General features: G+C 40.9%; 3 protein-coding genes across 6 annotated transcripts in view; all 3 read right to left on the bottom strand.

Annotated features, from left to right (window-relative positions):
- Positions 1 to 249: 249 nt before the first annotated feature.
- LOC106097902 (alpha-1-antitrypsin homolog) lies at positions 250 to 4,875 on the bottom strand. 2 transcript variants are annotated; one of them, XM_025899227.1, is made up of 6 exons: positions 4,632 to 4,875; positions 4,093 to 4,148; positions 2,671 to 3,283; positions 2,229 to 2,499; positions 625 to 772; positions 250 to 520 (listed from the first exon to the last, which is right to left on the bottom strand). In XM_025899227.1, the coding sequence occupies exons 3-6, from the start codon at positions 3,272 to 3,274 to the stop codon at positions 329 to 331; spliced, it is 1,215 nt and encodes a 404-aa protein (XP_025755012.1). In that variant the 5' UTR covers positions 3,275 to 3,283; positions 4,093 to 4,148; positions 4,632 to 4,875; the 3' UTR covers positions 250 to 328. The 2 variants fall into 2 exon arrangements, with proteins under 2 accessions (XP_025755012.1, XP_013124227.1); XM_013268773.3 differs by lacking the exon at positions 4,093 to 4,148 and having other exon boundaries at positions 4,632 to 4,872.
- A 1,313-nt stretch (positions 4,876 to 6,188) lies between these two features.
- On the bottom strand, positions 6,189 to 8,220 carry LOC100706723 (alpha-1-antitrypsin homolog). Its single transcript, XM_019353552.2, has 4 exons — positions 7,553 to 8,220; positions 7,112 to 7,382; positions 6,874 to 7,021; positions 6,189 to 6,778 (listed from the first exon to the last, which is right to left on the bottom strand). Exons 1-4 carry the CDS (start codon positions 8,166 to 8,168, stop codon positions 6,590 to 6,592), a joined length of 1,224 nt encoding a protein of 407 aa, XP_019209097.1. The 5' UTR covers positions 8,169 to 8,220; the 3' UTR covers positions 6,189 to 6,589.
- Positions 8,221 to 16,304: 8,084 nt separating this feature from the next.
- The window catches only part of LOC102083004 (EH domain-binding protein 1), a 12,783-nt gene continuing 10,143 nt past the window's right edge, over positions 16,305 to 18,944 (bottom strand). For 2 of the 3 annotated variants that reach the window (XM_005449827.2, XM_019353499.2), the window contains one exon: positions 16,305 to 18,761. In XM_005449827.2, the coding sequence (XP_005449884.1) occupies positions 18,629 to 18,761 (133 nt within the window). In that variant the 3' untranslated portion in view covers positions 16,305 to 18,628. The remainder of the gene's footprint in view (positions 18,762 to 18,944) is intronic. The other variant, XM_019353500.2, reaches the window with a different exon arrangement.

The raw sequence follows: 18,944 nt of genomic DNA, 5'->3' as shown, positions 1-18,944 counted from the left end.
GTTGACCCAGACAACAAAGTAAAGCTAGTTTTCAGCTAAGAGCCCGACGTATTAGCCAGAGGTCCCTTTACTACGGTTCGGAGCCGCGGACCTGTTTTATATACGCGCGGAATCGTTTTCTATACGAGCAAATAGAAATCAAATATTTGACATAATGTTTCCAAACTTGCTATTTACCTGAAAAAACTGTCACTAATGTAGTTTTTGTAGACCAGAAAATCAATGTGTGCAGACAGATAACCTCATAAATAAAGTCAGTATTTTTAATCATGACAGGATCTTTATTATGACAACTGTGATCATAATATCATCACACAAGTATGTGCAATTATGAAGCTGATGGATTGTTGATCTTTCCCATGAAGAGGATGCTTTTAGTGGAGTTTTCTAAAATGAAAACCAAGAACGGCCTGTCAATTTTGATTGTTGGTGGCTTCATCATTAGGATTAATTCAAAGATGCTGACGGCTGCTGCCTCTGTTCCCATCTCAGTGACACTAAGCGTGGCCTTGTGAGATGCCTGTGGGTGAAAAAGAAAGGAGACAGTCAGATGCTAATTTCTTACTCTGTAATGAGTCTTTAAGTGTCTCAGAATCAGAACCAAAAAGAGAAATGTTTGCCCACCTTCGAGACTTTGAGCTGACTGTCATTGGACAGACCAGAGAAATCGGCATGGTTCTCAAAGGCACTGGTTACGCCCATTTCCTGCAATATGTTCTTCAACGAGGCATCAGCGGTTATAGAAAATTTTGGCATCCAAAGATCTATATACCTGAGAAATAGAGAAACGGACTGTTAAATTACAGGTTGTTCCTCTTTTACTAACTGGATCAGGATCATAACTCTTCACCACTACAATGTCCACATTACTGCTGACACCACGCAAAACTGCCACTTCAACTTTGCATCACTCACAATAAGATTCCAACAGGGAGAACTCCTCCGTTTCCTGCAAAGAGAGGTTCTGACTCTTATTTTATCTAGTTCTCACTAAGCTACCAGCCACTCCATTTTATTTGGAAAGACGTGCTCTGATGAAGCCAACAGCACCACATTATCTGCAACAGTTAGGAATACTATTCTGAGCTTCCCAAAGTAGACGCCCTCTTCACCCTGGCTACACCCTGAGATCCTGTCCATGAAAATCAAAAACATGATCAGTCACAAGAGGCAACTCTGGTAGACTCCAACACCAACAGAAGATAACCTGACTTTATTTCAAGGCCATGGACACTTTGGGTAAACAAGAACCTGATGGGTAGCAGCAGTTGACCCAGAACCCTGTACTCCCACAGTATACCCCACAAGTGCCCCTGGGCAATCCCGTCTTCTGTCTACAAAACAAAAAAGAGGTGAGTAAAGATGCACTCGAAGCCCTAAGCATCCTGCTTCTACTGCAGGGTAAATGGAAGTGTTTAGGGTCGCCTAATCTAACCCTAACAAGAGTAATCAGAGAGTTCAAATCCTCCTAAAGATTTTTACATTTGATGTGACCTTGACCCAATTTGATCCAAAATTCAATGTGTTTGAGCTGCTATTATCTACCATCACACAAAATCTAAAAACTGTGAATGCTACCTGCCAACAAACAGACAGACAGGCAAACAAATGGAACTGATTACATACTTCTTACCTTCTTATTATTATTAGCTTTATCAAAAAGGTAAGTTTTTAGCCTAATCTTAAATCCAAATCCAAACTGGAAGCTGATTCCACAGAAGAGGAACCTGAAAGCTGAAGGTTCTACTTTTAAATACGCCTGGAAGCACATGTGAGGAGAAATATGTTGCTTCTTCCCGTCTCTGTCAGTACTCTCGTGGCAGCATTTTGGATGAAATGAAAGGCTTTTAGGATAACCTGATAATAAGGAATTACAGCGATCCAGCCTGGAAGTAATAAGTGCATTAACTAGTTTTTCTGCATCACTATGATACAGAACGCTTCTCATATTTGTGGACATTGTGGAAAGCCCAAAAGCATCCCTACATATCTGTTGAATGAGCACATTGAAGAACATATTCTGGTCAAAAATGATTTAAAGACTATATGAATACATCATACGCTTGTAATGCATTTCATATAGCTCTACAGTACGTATCAATGTAAATGTACTTGGGCACTCAAAGTTAATAACAGGAGTGATATGAAACACAGCAATAGGTCATTTTGACAACAGTCTCCATCTACTAGCAAGCAGGAATATTCAGACATAATGCAATAAGTCTTACATCATAGATGCTGAGTTTTGCCACTTTCTTATGTGGTCCATGTTCATGTTTCTCTCCACAGTCTTCATCCAGCCTTTATCAGGAAGGACAATCATCATAGAGGTGTTACTCTTGTATGGCAGCATGATGATGCTAGCGTGGTTAACTGCATCCTCATAGATCTCATAGTAACCCGTCCTCATCATCATGTCAACCTGAACTTTGGTACTGCCGTCAACGTGGAAGTTGTCCTTACGTGTCCATTTTCTATCAAATGGGTCCTCCCAGTATCCTGCACGACACAGTGGAGAGTGGTGATGACAACATTGGGATGTGTCAGCATAAAATTATTACCACTTGTTCTACAGTCATCATCTAAAGCTGACTTTGTTTTATATGTGATGTGTGTCTTAGCCGTGTTTGTCTAGTGTAGCCTAACAATAGACTTGATCAGGCTTCTTACCTTTAAAATAGACATAGTTAATGAGCATCATCATCGTTTCACGGTCAACATCGTTCACCATATCTTTGATCTTGTCCTGTGTTTTATTGGCAATGTGTCTGTTGATTTTACCTGCAGCCTCAGCAGGGTTAGTAAAGTTGATTTGCAAGACTTCACCAGAGTAATGCTGCTTGACATCATTCAGAAACCTCTCCAGAGGACTGAAACCAGAGTGCACTGCAACAGTATTGCCAACATCCAGCTTTTGGTTCTCCTGGCTTTCTCCAAGCATGTGGAAAAGATGTTGGTAGGCTTCATTGACCTGAGTCTGGTTTAAGGTGCTGTAGCCCAGGCTGGAGAACAGCTGGCTGTGGGTTTCACCACAGGCCCCAGTAGACAGTACGGACAGGGCAGTGGAGATGCCCAGTGGTGAGAAGAAAATGTTGTTTCCAGCAGCAGTCCTCGCATTCAGACGTTTGTAGAAGGCAAAGGCAAAGGCGGCATTAGGAGCAGAGAGCTTGTGGCAGCTCATATGGTCTTCAGAACCACGGTTATGGTGGAGATGGTGGTCTGCCGAGGCTACAGCGAGCAACAGTGCAATGAGTGCACAGCTACAGAAATGCATATTTAGAGTCTGTGGATTGGAAATCAAAGAAATAATACAAAATGAGTTCCAGTTAAAGTTTTTCATTACAGGAAGCATCTATTTGTACTGTAAATCATAATTCCTCAACCTTTGGTAAAAAGAAGTCATCTAATTAAAGCTTTCATCTACCACCTGTACAGGGGCATTCTATTCTAGAATAGAATAGAATACCTTTATTACCTTTATTGTCACTATACAGTTGTACAGTGAGATACAGTTTCAGGATATGGCATTAAAAGTAAGAAGAATGCTGATATTACTTATTACATTACTTATTTACTTATTTTTATGAGGTCACAATCAAGTCATCGTTTGTGATCCACAAATATTACTATTTTATTCCTAGTAGGTTATTATATTGTTATCAGTATATTGGTACATATAAGAGTTTTGACTCATATATTTGGCATATGTTTGTTTCCACATTTCTGGCCCCTTACTATCCCATTACATGCACTTCAGTGTAATATTACTAAGCTAAAACCACTGCTGATAATATATATTATTTGGTAGTTACCTGGATTTTACATTGTAATTTCGTAGTAATAACTTTACTACCAATATTTCTACATCAATACTTTCTTGTTTCCACCTTACCGCACTATTGCCACATTATTACTGAGCTGTAATCAAAACCACTACTGACAAGTTCATCAGATGAAAAAAGTAGAATTTTCATGAGCATCTGTTATAACAGCATGTTTCTGCAAAGCTGCTTACAACAGATCCCAAAGCTACCAGCTGAGAAGTCACTCTATGCAAACAACAAAGGCTGGATTTTAAACCCAAGAAGTTACCTGGACTGTCAGGCAGACAACTCAACTAAACGGTCTGATTGCCAGTAATACAGCACCTGTAAGTAGTTGAGTTACTGGCCATTAGATGACTGTTCAAAAACACCCAGTGAGTGTAGGTCACCACAGCAGGTATTATAATAGAGATTTAGCTCTAAAAGATATTTGAGGGATTTGAAAGTGTCTCTTCCGCAGCAGATGTACAACTGTGAATTGAGTAATGAGCGTCACTAAAATAATAAAGTTATATGTCTGTTATTGACAGAATAGAAATAGATATTTAAAGGTAAAGGCACTTCACACTTGCAGCGATTTTTTTATACACTGGTAAAGTAGTAACCAGTAGTTCAGCTGTGTTGTAACATTGTATACAATAAAACCGATGAAACCAACGAAGGAAGCAGACAATGAATGCTAAGTAATGACATATCTGTTAAAACCACGTGATTACATCCTAAAAATCATCTTTAAATCTCTTAACTGTCATTTACTTCTTACATTTAAGTACTTAAAACGTAGAACTAATAGAGACTGATGCTTACCACTAACGTCTTCTGTAGTGACGTTTCCAGAAACTCTTGTTATATTTAAGCAAGCTTAAAGGCAATCAGCTGACAGCTTACAGATTAATAAAAATCAGCCTTCTCTCTTCTGGATCGATTCTACTGACTTTGTTTATACAACCTAACCTGCTCAACAGGACATGGAAATAACTCTGGGTGGGTCAGGGTCTTTTTGGTAAAAACAAAAAAACAAACAATCAGAATCACGCAAACATAAAACATAAACAGCGCACACACTATTATCATCCGTTTTGTCAGCTGGATAATAATGTATTAGGCAAGTATTAATGCAAGAGTTCAGATGACTGGTCATAGTCAACTTATCATGCTTATTTAAAACTAACTTTGTTCTGTTATTTGTTATTTGACTGGTTCGTTGTGTCATTGAGCAAACTTAATCCCCTCCCCGACCGATTAAAGATCCCAGTTTTATCAGTACAGGCCCGACAGAATCAAAGATATGCAAAGGTGAAAAGAATACAAGCAATGCTGCTGTAGTTGTTCATAAAGGATGCAACTTACCAATGAACTGATGTTGTCCTAGGCAAAATTACTTATACATACTTTATATATACTTATACACAGAATTTTTTGACTTCAGCGCCTGCCCCCCAGAATATCTGTGGGTATATTTTTGTGGGTCTCCTGCAGTGCTCAGGTCCTGCTGTACTATATACATGTTTTTGTAGATGTGTCCATGTTGACGTCATAATATATGATAATTAATTTAAGGAATTTAAGGAGTGTGTGTGTGTGTGTGTGTGTGTGTGTTGCAATCCTAAAATGATACAGATGTCATAAACTTTACAAACGTTACAAATGGGTGATTTTAGCCTGTTGCTAGGTGGTTGCCAGGCAACATGACAACTTTGTTTCCTCAACACTTGATGTTTATGCAATATTTCATATGATATAGTAGACTGTTTTTTATTTTGGAGAGTTAGATTTAGATTTAACTGTAAATAAGATAAATCTTTTTTGATAAAATCATGTAATAATAATAATAATAATAATAATAATAATAATAAAGTAATATGTTCTTTTTCTTTCATCAGTAACTGTGTATATATAAATATTTAGAAACCGCAGTCTGTCGGCATGTGGGTGTGTGCGAACAGGCTGGTGTCAGGTGTGAACGGGTTTCCTGGCCTTATTGAACATGTTCAGGTGAGGATGAGGACTGACTCTGTGGCTGTGGTTTGATCGCAAACTGATCTTTGATGATGACTCACCAGGCGTTGGTGTCACTGCTAAAAAAAATCCCCCAATTAAGCTCAACTTTAAGTTCGAAATGAAAACGGCAGCTTCTATGGATACTCGGGTGACTGATGAAATGCAATAAGTCTCTTGAGCTCCATCAGCAGCTCAGAGAGAATTTCAAAGAACACAAAAAATCACATTTTTTAATTCTGCCTAAACATAACTGTAAATAACAGAGCCTTACAGCAATGACACTGACTTCATTATAGAATAATATATATATGATCATTTGCAAAGATCACTGGACTGAAACAAAATGAAATAATATAACATGGCCTGTGTTCATGGAAAGTTTTTATTTCACTTCATGTTGAACCAAATTCAAAACACAATCGGCCGCACAAAAGCTGATCTGCTGTGTTAGTAGAGGCTTCTTTGACTTGTGTTTCTTTTTTTCATGAACTGTGTCTACATATTCAGACATCTATGCCCCTAGCCAGTTTTTATTAATGGTAATAAATGTTTGATGCTGACAGACAGATTCATTTCTGTTATGTGATGACAGATGTGTTGTCCTATTCATCACACTATTGGCTAAACATCATTTCCCCAGTGTTCTTATTAATACAGCAGCACCTCCACAACATTTTAAGATCCCGAGTTAAGGATAAGCCCCGGAGCTACTGCTGCAGTGTGAAAATGGAACAAATGTAGCGCACACTTCTCTAAGGGCATCCTTAGGCTGTGGGGTTGTTGATCTTGCCCATGAAGAGGATGCTCCTTGTTGAATGCTCAAGGATGAAGAGCAGGAAGGGTCTGTTGAGTGTTATGGCTTGGGGCAGACTCATTGGCATGATCTCGACAGTGGTGGCAGCAGCAGCCTCCGTTCCTGTTTCATCCACGCTTAGCACCGCCTGGTGAGACACCTGTTGGAGGAACCAGGACACAAGAGCCAATGTCACATTTGAGCACAAAGTCCATGAAGTGGACAAAACAATGAAGTCATATTCAGTGATCCTACCTTTGAGACTTTGAGCGGGACCTCATTAGACATGCCAGAAAAATCAGCTTTGTCTCCAAAAGCATCCGTTATTCCACTTTCTTTCAGTGTGTCATCTAGGGAGGCTTTGGCAGAGATGGAAAACTTTGGCATGCCAAGATTCACGTTACTGAGAAACAAATACAAGAGAAAAACACCAGTGTAAGAATCCCAGAAATATACACAACCACAAACAGCCACTAATGACGTGCTCTCTTACGTCCTGAAGAAGGAATCGTGCCAGTGCCTGAGTTGATCTTTGCTGATGGCAGCCTCCACCTGATTCATTTTGTCTTCATCGGGGAAAACAATCATCATGGAGGTGTTGCCCTTGTATGGCAGCAGCAAAACGGTGGCGTGGTTCCCGTCGTCTCTGTAGAAGTCATAGCGTCCTGTCCTCCTCATCATGTCCACCTCAACTGTGGTGCTTCCGTCCACATGGAATTCCTCTTTGTGTGTCATGTTACCGTCGAAAGGTTTCTCCCACTGTCCTGTAATGGGTCACATTAAGTCTACATTGATAGTGGGTACTTATTTGAAAATGTTGCATCCTTCAGACTTGTTCGTTTCGTGTATTTGTGCTATTCTCTATCTGTGAAAACCTTGAACCAGAGAACGAACACCTGACGGACACTGTCTGTTCTGTCTGCATGTGTCTTACCTCTGAAGTAGACGTAGTTGATAAGGACCATGGCCATTTCAGGGTCCAAGTCCTTCACCATGTCTTTGATCTTGTCATGGGTTTTGCTGGCAATGTGTTTGTTGATTTCAGCTGCAGCCTCTTCAGGTTTGGTAAAGTCAACTTGAAAGATTTCACCAGAGTAGTACTGCTTGATGTCATTTAAGAACTCGTCCAGAGGACTGAAGCCGGAGCGCACTGCAGCAGCATTGCCAACATCCAGCTTTTGGTTCTCCTGGCTTTCTCCAAGCATGTGAAAAAGATGCTTGTAGGCTTCGTTGACCTGAGTCTGGTTTAAGGTGCTATAGCCCAGGCTGGAGAACAGCTGGCTGTGGGTTTCACCACGGGCCCCAGTAGATAGCAGGGACAGGGCAGTGGAGATGCCCAGTGGCGAAAAGAAGATGTTGTTTCCAGCAGCAGTCTTGGCATTCAGACTTTTGTAGAGGACAACGGCAAAGTCAGCATTAGGAGCAGAGAGCTTGTGGCAGCTATCGTGCTCCTCGTTGCTGTGTGCAGAGCTGTGGTGGTGGTGGTGGTCGGCCAAGGCTACGGCCAGGAGCAGTGCAACGAGCACACAACTAGCAAAGAGACCACGCATCTTTAGAGCACTGTCAAGAGAAAAACAAGTATTTAAAATGGAAAAAAAAAAAAGATAACACTTTCAGGGATAACAGTGGGAAATGAATTAGGATACAATGACAGCAGGATCTGGACTGTCTGCACTTCATTTCCAAACATAATGTTTAAGTTTCCTGAAATCCATTCAGTGGTTGGCTGAAAAAGCAAGTTCTTACCTTTAAAGTCCTCTCTGCTGCAGGCAGTTGCTCAGAAACTTCCTCTTTATATACAAGAGCGAGAGTCAGTTTACAGTCCAGTTAAACATTATCCAAGAGTGATCGCTCTGCTCTGTCCCATGCTGAGAGGCTGGGCCATCTTCAGTGATACAACACAGCTGATAAAAATGAGTGTAAATGCGTCTCTACTTTTCAGTTTGTGCTGGTATTAATCATCAGAGAAGATCTGACAAATCAGACGTGAATGTTGAGTTAATTCTATCTTAGTGCGTAATTTTCTCATGAAAATGCATTTTGGAAACAATACATTTAAAAAAAGGAGGTTCTATGAATTGCATTTACACGTATTCTTAGCATGCATAAATACTGATGATAAATTGAGCAAAGTAGATTTAAAAATCTAGAATGTGCCGGTTAGTTATGATTAGACAGCAGACGACCAACTGTTGTCAGTTTGTCATTTAAATTCTATGATCTCACATCTTCCATAAAAATGTGGTGCAGGCTAAATGACTTTTTTAATATAAAAAAAATGCACAGCTCTGCATGATTGCAGTAACACATTGAAATGTGTCTTCATGTAACACAGTTTGAGGTAGTTGGTTTTGTGGCCATGCAGCGGGTGCTCTTACACATTATCAGTTTGAACTCTTGTCTCTTCTATCGATAAATTAAGTTAATAAATAATGGAGGACAGTAAGGGAAAAAACCACTGAAGCTTTTTCACAGACAAAGGTGGCGTGAAAAGCATTTAGCTAAAGAAGGGTGTGATGCAATAATCATTTAAACATGAAGCCAAATCTTCAACTGGTTTCAAAGAATGACAGATTTAACTGGCAATGGAGGACAATAAGGTCAGCTCAAGCCTTGCTGACAATCTCACAGAGCGCGTCCTTTGGTAAAACGGAGACAAACACAGTAACATCAGTAGTTATGAAGCTTTGATTTTATCTTTGTTCACTTCCAGTTTAACAAGTTCAAACTTACCTTTTCAGGATTTTGTGCTACCAGTGTTTTACATGAGCTGACAGCTTCCTGTTTCTCGCTACGCTTTGCATGTTTGTTTGTTTGCATGTTTGTTTGTTTGTTTGTTTTTGTTTAGTGTGTACTACAGAACTTCTCCTGGTCGGCTCCAAATCATTGCTATCCAGGACTAACACTTTTTCTGTTACTAACAATAACGCGTCGGTTTCTAGCTCTCCCTCTGTGAAAAGTTCGGGCGTCATTCTTGACAGTACATTATCCTTTAACTCTCACATCAATAATGTCACTCGCTCAGCTTATCTTCAACTCCGTAACATCAATCGCCTCCGCCCCTTCCTCACTCCACATGCCACTGCTATCCTCATCCATGGTCTCGTTACCTCTCGGATCGACTACTGTAACTCACTCTTATCTGGCCTGCCACAAAAGTCCATCCACATGCTCCAACGTGTCCAGAACTCTGCTGCCTGCATTATTACTAAGACTCCCTCTACGCACCACATCACCCCTATCCTGAAGCAGCTTCACTGGCTCCGGGTTCAACTCCGCATTAATTTTAAAATACTCCTCTACACATTTAAGGCTATTCATTCTCTCCGCCCACCATATCTCTCTGACTTGGTACAGATCTCCATCCCATCCCGGTGCCTCAGATCCTCCTCTTCTCTTCTTCTTTCTGTTCCTTCCCCTCTTCTTATTACCATGGGGGGCGGGGCTTTTAGCCGCTCTGCCCCTCGGCTGTGGAATACCCCCTGACCTCAGAAACATCAGTTCTTTCCCCCGTTTTAAGTCCACCCTCAAAACCCACCTGTTCAAGAACCAGAGCCTACTCTGTACAGGGAGTGCAGAATTATTAGGCAAATGAGTATTTTGTCCACATCATCCTCTTCATGCATGTTGTCTTACTCCAAGCTGTATAGGCTCGAAAGCCTACTACCAATTAAGCATATTAGGTGATGTGCATCTCTGTAATGAGAAGGGGTGTGGTCTAATGACATCAACACCCTATATCAGGTGTGCATAATTATTAGGCAACTTCCTTTCCTTTGGCAAAATGGGTCAAAAGAAGGACTTGACAGGCTCAGAAAAGTCAAAAATAGTGAGATATCTTGCAGAGGGATGCAGCAGTCTTAAAATTGCAAAGCTTCTGAAGCGTGATCATCGAACAATCAAGCGTTTCATTCAAAATAGTCAACAGGGTCGCAAGAAGCGTGTGGAAAAACCAAGGCGCAAAATAACTGCCCATGAACTGAGAAAAGTCAAGCGTGCAGCTGCCAAGATGCCACTTGCCACCAGTTTGGCCATATTTCAGAGCTGCAGCATCACTGGAGTGCCCAAAAGCACAAGGTGTGCAATACTCAGAGACATGGCCAAGGTAAGAAAGGCTGAAAGACGACCACCACTGAACAAGACACACAAGCTGAAACGTCAAGACTGGGCCAAGAAATATCTCAAGACTGATTTTTCTAAGGTTTTATGGACTGATGAAATGAGAGTGAGTCTTGATGGGCCAGATGGATGGGCCCGTGGCTGGATTGGTAAAGGGCAGAGAGCTCCAGTCCCACTCAGACGCCAGCAAGGTGGAGGTGGAGTACTGGTTTGGGCTGGTATCATCAAAGATGAGCTTGTGGGGCCTTTTCGGGTTGAGGATGGAGTCAAGCTCAACTCCCAGTCCTACTGCCAGTTTCTGGAAGACACCTTCTTCAAGCAGTGGTGCAGGAAGAAGTCTGCATCCTTCAAGAAAAACATGATTTTCATGCAGGACAATGCTCCATCACACGCGTCCAAGTACTCCACAGCGTGGCTGGCAAGAAAGGGTATAAAAGAAGAAAAACTAATGACATGGCCTCCTTGTTCACCTGATCTGAACCCCATTGAGAACCTGTGGTCCATCATCAAATGTGAGATTTACAAGGAGGGAAAACAGTACACCTCTCTGAACAGTGTCTGGGAGGCTGTGGTTGCTGCTGCATGCAATGTTGATGGTGAACAGATCAAAACACTGACAGAATCCATGGATGGCAGGCTTTTGAGTGTCCTTGCAAAGAAAGGTGGCTATATTGGTCGCTGATTTGTTTTTGTTTTGTTTTTGAATGTCAGAAATGTATATTTGTGAATGTGGAGATGTTATATTGGTTTCACTGGTAAAAATAAATAATTGAAATGGGTATATATTTGTTTTTTGTTAAGTTGCCTAATAATTATGCACAGTAATAGTCACCTGCACACACAGATATCCCCCTAAAATAGCTAAAACTGAAAACAAACTAAAAACTACTTCCAAAAACATTCAGCTTTGATATTAATGAGTTTTTTGGGTTCATTGAGAACATGGTTGTTGTTCAATAATAAAATTATTCCTCAAAAATACAACTTGCCTAATAATTCTGCACTCCCTGTATAACTACTCCATGCTCTTAAACTTTGTTTTATTATTGTGTTCATTTCCTGTTTTTATGCTCATCTTGTAAAGTGTCCTCGAGTGTTTTGAAAGGCGTTTCTAAATAAAATGTATTATTATTATTATTGTTATTAATACTGTAGCTTATCAAGCTATGTGAAGCTTAAAGTCAGAGTTTTCCGAGTAACTCTCTTTTCACCTGGCTAAAGCACAAATGAAGACCAGCAGCACAAACAGCGTGTCGCATTGGTGCTATAATTTACACTGAATCATTTAGTGATGCAGAAAATGTGAAAAAAAAATTTATACTTGGTCCTAATCAGATGCTAATTGTATTTTACATTGATGGAAATGCAGCTGCCAGAACACATAATAATGTGCTGGGCTCAAAGAAAGCCTGGCTATGTTGAACACACACCACAAACACCTGTTCAGTCACTAAAAGTCATTTCACTTCGACCTGCTGACGAGCGAAACCGTGACCTGCTGTGGGACTTTTAATGCTTGAATGTTCAAAAAAAGGAAAAGTATCAGAGCTCTAATGTGCAGCCACCACATTAGAAATAAGTAGCAGCACTTAGAGCGGGCTCCACATTTAAATAACTAACTTGAATTAGTATTAATTAGTATGTATTATTATTGCTCTGTGCACTGAATCAAACAATAACTGTTTTTCTGCAACATTAATTTCCACTCTTATTTACATTAGGAATCATTAACAGCTCAAATTTATTTAACGTGTAAAAGTAGGGTCACCGGGGGGCTCGAGCCTGTTACAGGCCGAGAGGCGGGGAATGACCCTGCACGGGTCACCGGTCTGTCGCAGGGCTAACGCTGAATTGTTGGCACTACATGCCATATTACCTCCACTCCAGCTGCACATGTTATTTATGTTTTTTAATGATATTTTCTCATCTTTCCTTTGGTCTGACAGTCTGGGCTCACCATCTAAAATTAAGCATCTGAGATCCTCATACAAACAAGTCTTGAAGAGAACTGATAAAAATCCTGCTCAATGGCAACGCTAACAAGGTTTTGAGAGTTTGTGTGTATTTGTGGGTTTTTTATTAGTTTTCAAATATATAAACAGTCTGGCCCAGAATGTCATTCTACATACAAAGATAGTAATAGGAGTAGAGTTGCTAGGAGTTCATTGTAGATCAGCACTCTCCATAACTCCATAAACTGCATTGCCCCCATTAACATTAAAATTAAACAGCCTTGTATATCACTGTTAATTTGTTATCACTGAATCACCATTTCATTGTCATCGTGACTGGGACACCGATCTGCCCTGGTATTTTTGGTTCAGGCGGCCCACCATTGGTCAAAAAAAGGCAGATGGTGCCGTTAAATATGTGCACATATTTGTGCAAAGCAATGGTAGAGCCGAGTAGCGCATGCAAAAAAGAGAAATAGAACAAACATATCAATGAAGCCATCCATTTAAGTGAAACTCTTCCTTCCTGGACCAGGACAAAAGTGAGCTGGATTATATGATCCATGGAAGGAAAAACCGGATTATTTTTATCCAGATTACACCCTTGGAACACTTTGATCTGTGGTTTCCATCAGTCAGTGGGAGTAAGCCTCTTGATTAATAGGCTGACGTTTGTGTTGCGTGTGATAGATCTGCTGTCCTGTTAATCAAACTATTATCCATTCATCATCTCCTCAGTGAGCTTAAGATCGTCACAATATCTACACAAGACTGAGTGAGGTGAAAAGTAGAGCTGCTGTCACAGAGCTGCTCGACCTTACTACAGCGTGCTAATGTGACACAACATCGTGAGCATTTCTCTTCTGGTGTTGGCGAATGACGCTATACGCTCTTGCAAAACAATTTCCAGTAATTGCCTAAGATGATGAAGAGATGTTACAGGAGGAAATAGCTTTCAGAGTGAAAAAATGACAAAAAGAGAAAACGTTTTTGTAATGAGAGAAAAGCGTTTTTATGTTTTACTTTTGCAAGAACAGCAGCGATTCAGTCACGGGGATAAATTGCTGCCATTTAAATCTCTTTTCATCATTTCATGAAAATGGAGAAATAAACCATAAATCACCCTGTAATGTTTGAAAAACAAAACTCCCTCTGCAACTTCAGTGAAACTGCTGTAAACGCCTGTTTCCTGCCAGGAAATGATATGCTGTTCTACCGGGACTGTCATCTTCTCTATGTGAAAACAGTGAACACGAGAAAAAGAGAAGAGTGTGATGTTCACTCATGTCGAGACATCTGTGGGATCCACGAGTCTTCCAATAAGCAGGATGAGCCCCGTGAGAGTGTCACAGATTATGAGCATGAACGAGCTGCCAAAGGTTATTCATGGGGGGACAGAGAAGTCGAGCATGGTGTCAGGTCTCCCCCCTTCCTTTGCCTTAGTCTCTTCCACCTTCAGCGTGACCTCATGAGGTGTCTAAATGTAAGGACATGGAAAAAGGAGCAGTTAGAGGACAGAGTAAAGAGAAGTGGATCTCTGAATGAGGTAAAGGAGACAAGGGAAAAGTAAAAATCCTTTGCACATAGTTGTGTTTCAGTGTGTTTGGCAGCTTCATGGTATTCCATTGTTTGGTTCTTTCTTAACCTCGAGGAGTGACGGCATCTTTCCCTCCCATATTCCAGAGAAGTTGGCTGAGTGGGAGAAAATGGATGATACCCCAGCACTCCTCAGGAGACTTTGTAAATTGTAGGATTTCCTGAGTTGAAACTTAGGGAAAAGGATTTCTGCCCGCCTGTGAAAACAACAGCCAGTCTGTTAATGCGTTTGCTCTGAGAAGTCTTGTTACAACCTGACATTTCACTCACTGACAGTAATTATATCTGACTAGTAAACTACTCCACGTCATTCATCGCGATACCTGACAACAGCAAGCAGTTGGACTGACACAGCTCCACAGACTGTGGATTCAGGAGTCAGTGAAAACACTTATCAGTGAATGTATAGCACAACGGGGTCACACTTGGGCTGACCTTTGCATAAATATGCATATAACGTGGTTGTGGTGTTCACAGTGTTTTCACCTCATTGTTTCAGAGGTGTTCTAAGGATTATCCACAACAACTGGGACACAACGCACAATCCCAGTTTGTGTACCACTTTAAGAAAAGTGACTGTTTTTAATTTGATGGCACCAACACAACTGATGAAAGTTGGGAGAGATTAACAAAAGGCTGGAAAATAAGACGACTGGGTATAAAAAGAGCATCTTTGAGGCAGAGGTTCACCAATCTGCAAAAAAATAAACGCATGTGTGTGAACACAGTTCCCCATTGCGTCCGCGGTGGCAGGTTAAGGCTCTATCATGCAAAGAAGAAGCCATATGTGAACATTATCAAGAAGCAATGATGTCTTCTCTGGGCCAAAGCTTATTTAAAACAGACTGAGACAAAATGGAAAACTGTTCTGTGGTCGGGCGAATCAAAATCTGAAATTCTTCTTCGGCAAACATGGACACCACACTCTCCAGGTTTTAGAGCAACATATCCGATGGTTGACAGGCCTGCCTGTAATCCAGACGATTCACCACCTGAAAATAACAACAAAGAGACATTCCTCTCCCAACAGATGCTCTCCACAGTTCCCAGATGTTTACAGACTGTTGTTAGAAGAAGAAGGGATGTTGCACAGCAGTAAAAATGTCCCGATCTCAACTTTTACAAGACGAGTTATTGCCATCAGGTTAAAAATGAGATATTATTCTTTCTTAAAAAATGTACATTTTCTCCATCTTAACATTTTATATGTTTTCTAAATTCTATTGTGTATAAAATATAAGTTAATAAGATTCATAAATCGTTCCATTCTGCTTTATTTATATTTCACACAGCGGGTTATCAGGCATGATTCTGTGTATGGATACTGTTACCTGTACTTGGATGAACGAGTCCACATTTTTACATTTTTAGATTTAAAACCTTTATTTTGCAAACTGTGTTGGAGGAAGTACTCTGATCCCTTAATTGAAAGTATATTAATATCAGACTATGAAAATACTCTAATAATCTAATTACTTTTATTTTAATTCAGAAAAATACCTAAATTATGAAACATAAAAGTGCCTACATTATTGCATCAATATTCCTGAATCATTCTTTGGCTTTTTGCTCCAGTAGCTTGTTAATGTTTTGCTGGTTGGAACTGTTGTACATAGTTTTTCATTTATGAAATTACTGATTATGAATTTTTTAATTAATTAAGAAGAAGAAGAAAATAAGAAAATACCCAATATCCAATAGATGGCTTTACAGTTTATGTTTTATACACAAAACTAAACTGGAAACATAAAATTCCATAAAACAAAATAAGCATGTTTTCATATTCAGAAAGATGGAGCCATGAAGTAAAAATATCCTTGGGTAACAAACAGTCCTCCTACGCTGTGTTAACTTGGAATATTTTGAATCTCTATATGAAGAAAGGATGCAAAATGACACAAATGCAGTCAAAGATCGTAATTCTGTACTCAGCTGCAGTAGGATATCATAAATCTGTACCTAAATTACTACTTGGATATTTTAGATTCTGTGTTCACTTCATCACTTAAATACACCATGTTGCATCCCCTTTAAGTAAAATATTTCAGCACTGTTGGGAGATGTTCCAACGGGGATGCAAAATGACTCAATCACAACCCGATGTATGGCTGGTAGATTGACAGTCTGTGGTTTGAATTTTATTCTTGTTTAACCAGTTGGATTCCCAGCTTGAGCCAGAAGCTCATACAGCTGTCAGAGAGGCAGGTCTGCTTTGGGAAGCAGGAGCAGTGAGGCCAGGTGCTCTGAACAGGTTAATCACACAGTGTCATACAGCATCATCGCCTGTGACGAGTCATCTCTGAGCATCATGGCGACTTCCACAGTGGTCGTAGCATTCAGCCCGTAGCACTGTGTGGGGGTTTTCAAATGGCTGAATACCTGATGTGTTTGTTACTGACATGATCAACACATAATAATAAAGTTTCATTCCTATAAAACAACACTTGGCTTATACTCTAACCACATATTCGTGTATAAAAACATGCAAATCTAATCTTTGAAACTTATATAATTATAAGCTACCTTTGAAATACACATGATTGTTAAGTATAAGTTTGTCCGAGGCCTGCAGGTCTTTCCTCCAAGTCTCAGAGCTGACAGTGAAGACAGAGGACTCAGTTTCATGAGACCTGGAAAACAAATTCTCATAGTGTAGTGTAGGTCGTCCATCAACATGTAGCTGCTACGCAATCTTAACTGACCCCTAGTTCTTTCTTTTGCACCGTCATCTGCCTGAGCTCCAATTTGCCACTCCTGCTGTGGCACCACCAATCCCAGCATCTGTCCTGGCTCCGGCCCCAGACGTTGCCTTCTGAAGCCCACCTCCGCTCCCTCCCTCCTGAAGAGGAGACTGCATTGCAAATCTGTGAGAGCAGATATGGTGGCCTGCAGGCTGTGTTCTGGCCACCATCCCCGGGGCCTCCAGGGCCGGCTCTGGCTATCAGACCCAGAAACTGGGCACAGCTGAGCCAGAGCTGACCCCAGGCACGAGGGTGAGAACAAGATGTTGTGCTGATGCTGCTGCTGGACGTCAGGCTCAGTAGCAGTTCTGCTGGCCGGGTCACGATACGGTTCAAAGGCCGAGGCCGTGTTTAGGGCTGATGCACCGAGCTGCTGCAGCTGATCGGCCTCTCTCTCCCTTCGCTCAAGAGTTTCAGGCCTCGGTACAGCTGATCTATACGCCGAGGGACACGTTAGCAACACTAGCACTGTTATACATATAAAACTACACACAGCACACATCATTGCTGCTACTCTCGCTATCCTGGCTTGACCGTACATAAGACCAAGAAACCCCTTGCTTTGGGGGAGTGTTGTTCTCGTGGCTCGGTGTGGGGGTGGCGGTGTTGAAAGTATATCGATCTCCAGGGCTGAGCTTTCGACCCAGGGGTAATGCTCTAAGCAAACAATGGCAGTGTGTTTTTAAATTCTTAGAATTTGACCAGCAGTGAATGTCTGAGTATTTGGGGGGCAGAGAGGACAGAGAATACTCATTCGACCCCCAACTTAATACACTTTCTCGTCAACGTGGATTTTGAACACTTACGCAAATAATGCATACTTCTGTTTCGCTCTATTGTCACTGTGGTATTCCAAAAGGCATTACCTAATAGTCTAAACTGCTTAAAATGACAACATCTATTCTATGTTTATGAGTGGATCACATGCACACACATCGAGCAGCTGGTTTATTGTTTGTATATTAGATGGTCACAAAAAATATCACGGAGAAAGCCTGTGGTAAAAATAAGCTTTAACTCAGGCAGCATCCGAGATGAAGACAATAAAGCGGTCCACACTCTAAGCCATAAGTGACACAGTGAGAGTCTGTGAAATGCCAAAGTGCTCATTAAGTATTATCAGCTTAATCTTCACTTGTCAATACAGCTTCTAATTAAACAGCAGGTCACATGGGATCCTCAGCAGGCAGCAGAATGCTGTATAGACAGTTTGTCAAATAAGAAGGTCGCTGAGATGCTGCAGTGCCACCCTGTGGTCGATTTTGTCAAGTGAATTTCAAAAAGGAGTCGTTTTTCTAGGAAAATCAATTTTTGGACATGCGTTCAGCAAAAGAAAAAAAAAAGCCCCCAAACCATTGCTGATAATAAGTGTGGTGCAAGACCAAGCAGCTGAAAGTCTGTGTAACAATGGGGATTACAGGATTTATCTGAAACTATGGCCCCGAGTCTTATCAGATTATTCTGTGTATCTGCTTAAATGCTGTCTTTAGGAAACTGTCACAGATGAAGAGTCAGTTCAGCCTTATGTGTCCCTGTTTGCCTCATTAGTGGCAACTGGGCTCATGAGCATGTCGGAATAAGAAGCTTGTGCTGCAGTGAGACTCAGAGGTTCATCTGACTTCTGAGGATGAGGCAGCAGTACAGCAGGATCCACCAGACGAAGAGCATTTCCAGCTCTAAGAGGGTTACACCACAAGAGGCTGCTAAAGGCTGAAGAATGGATCCTTCGTCCCTGCTGGAGACAAACAAAGGAGTGTGAGGCTAAGGCACTGCACACATTAAAGCAACCAAATGAAACACAGACAAAAAAAAATGTTATATAGTCTGCATAAATGAAGTGACCATTAAACGCCTCTCTCAAAATGCAAGACCAGTTAAAGTTGAATTGGTGTGCATGGAGAGTTTCTTAAATCACACA

This window comes from Oreochromis niloticus, linkage group LG15, assembly GCF_001858045.2.
Source record: "Oreochromis niloticus isolate F11D_XX linkage group LG15, O_niloticus_UMD_NMBU, whole genome shotgun sequence".
Lineage (NCBI taxonomy): Eukaryota > Metazoa > Chordata > Actinopteri > Cichliformes > Cichlidae > Oreochromis > Oreochromis niloticus.
Note: the sequence above shows the minus strand (reverse complement) of the source record. Positions and strands in the feature narration are given on the sequence as shown.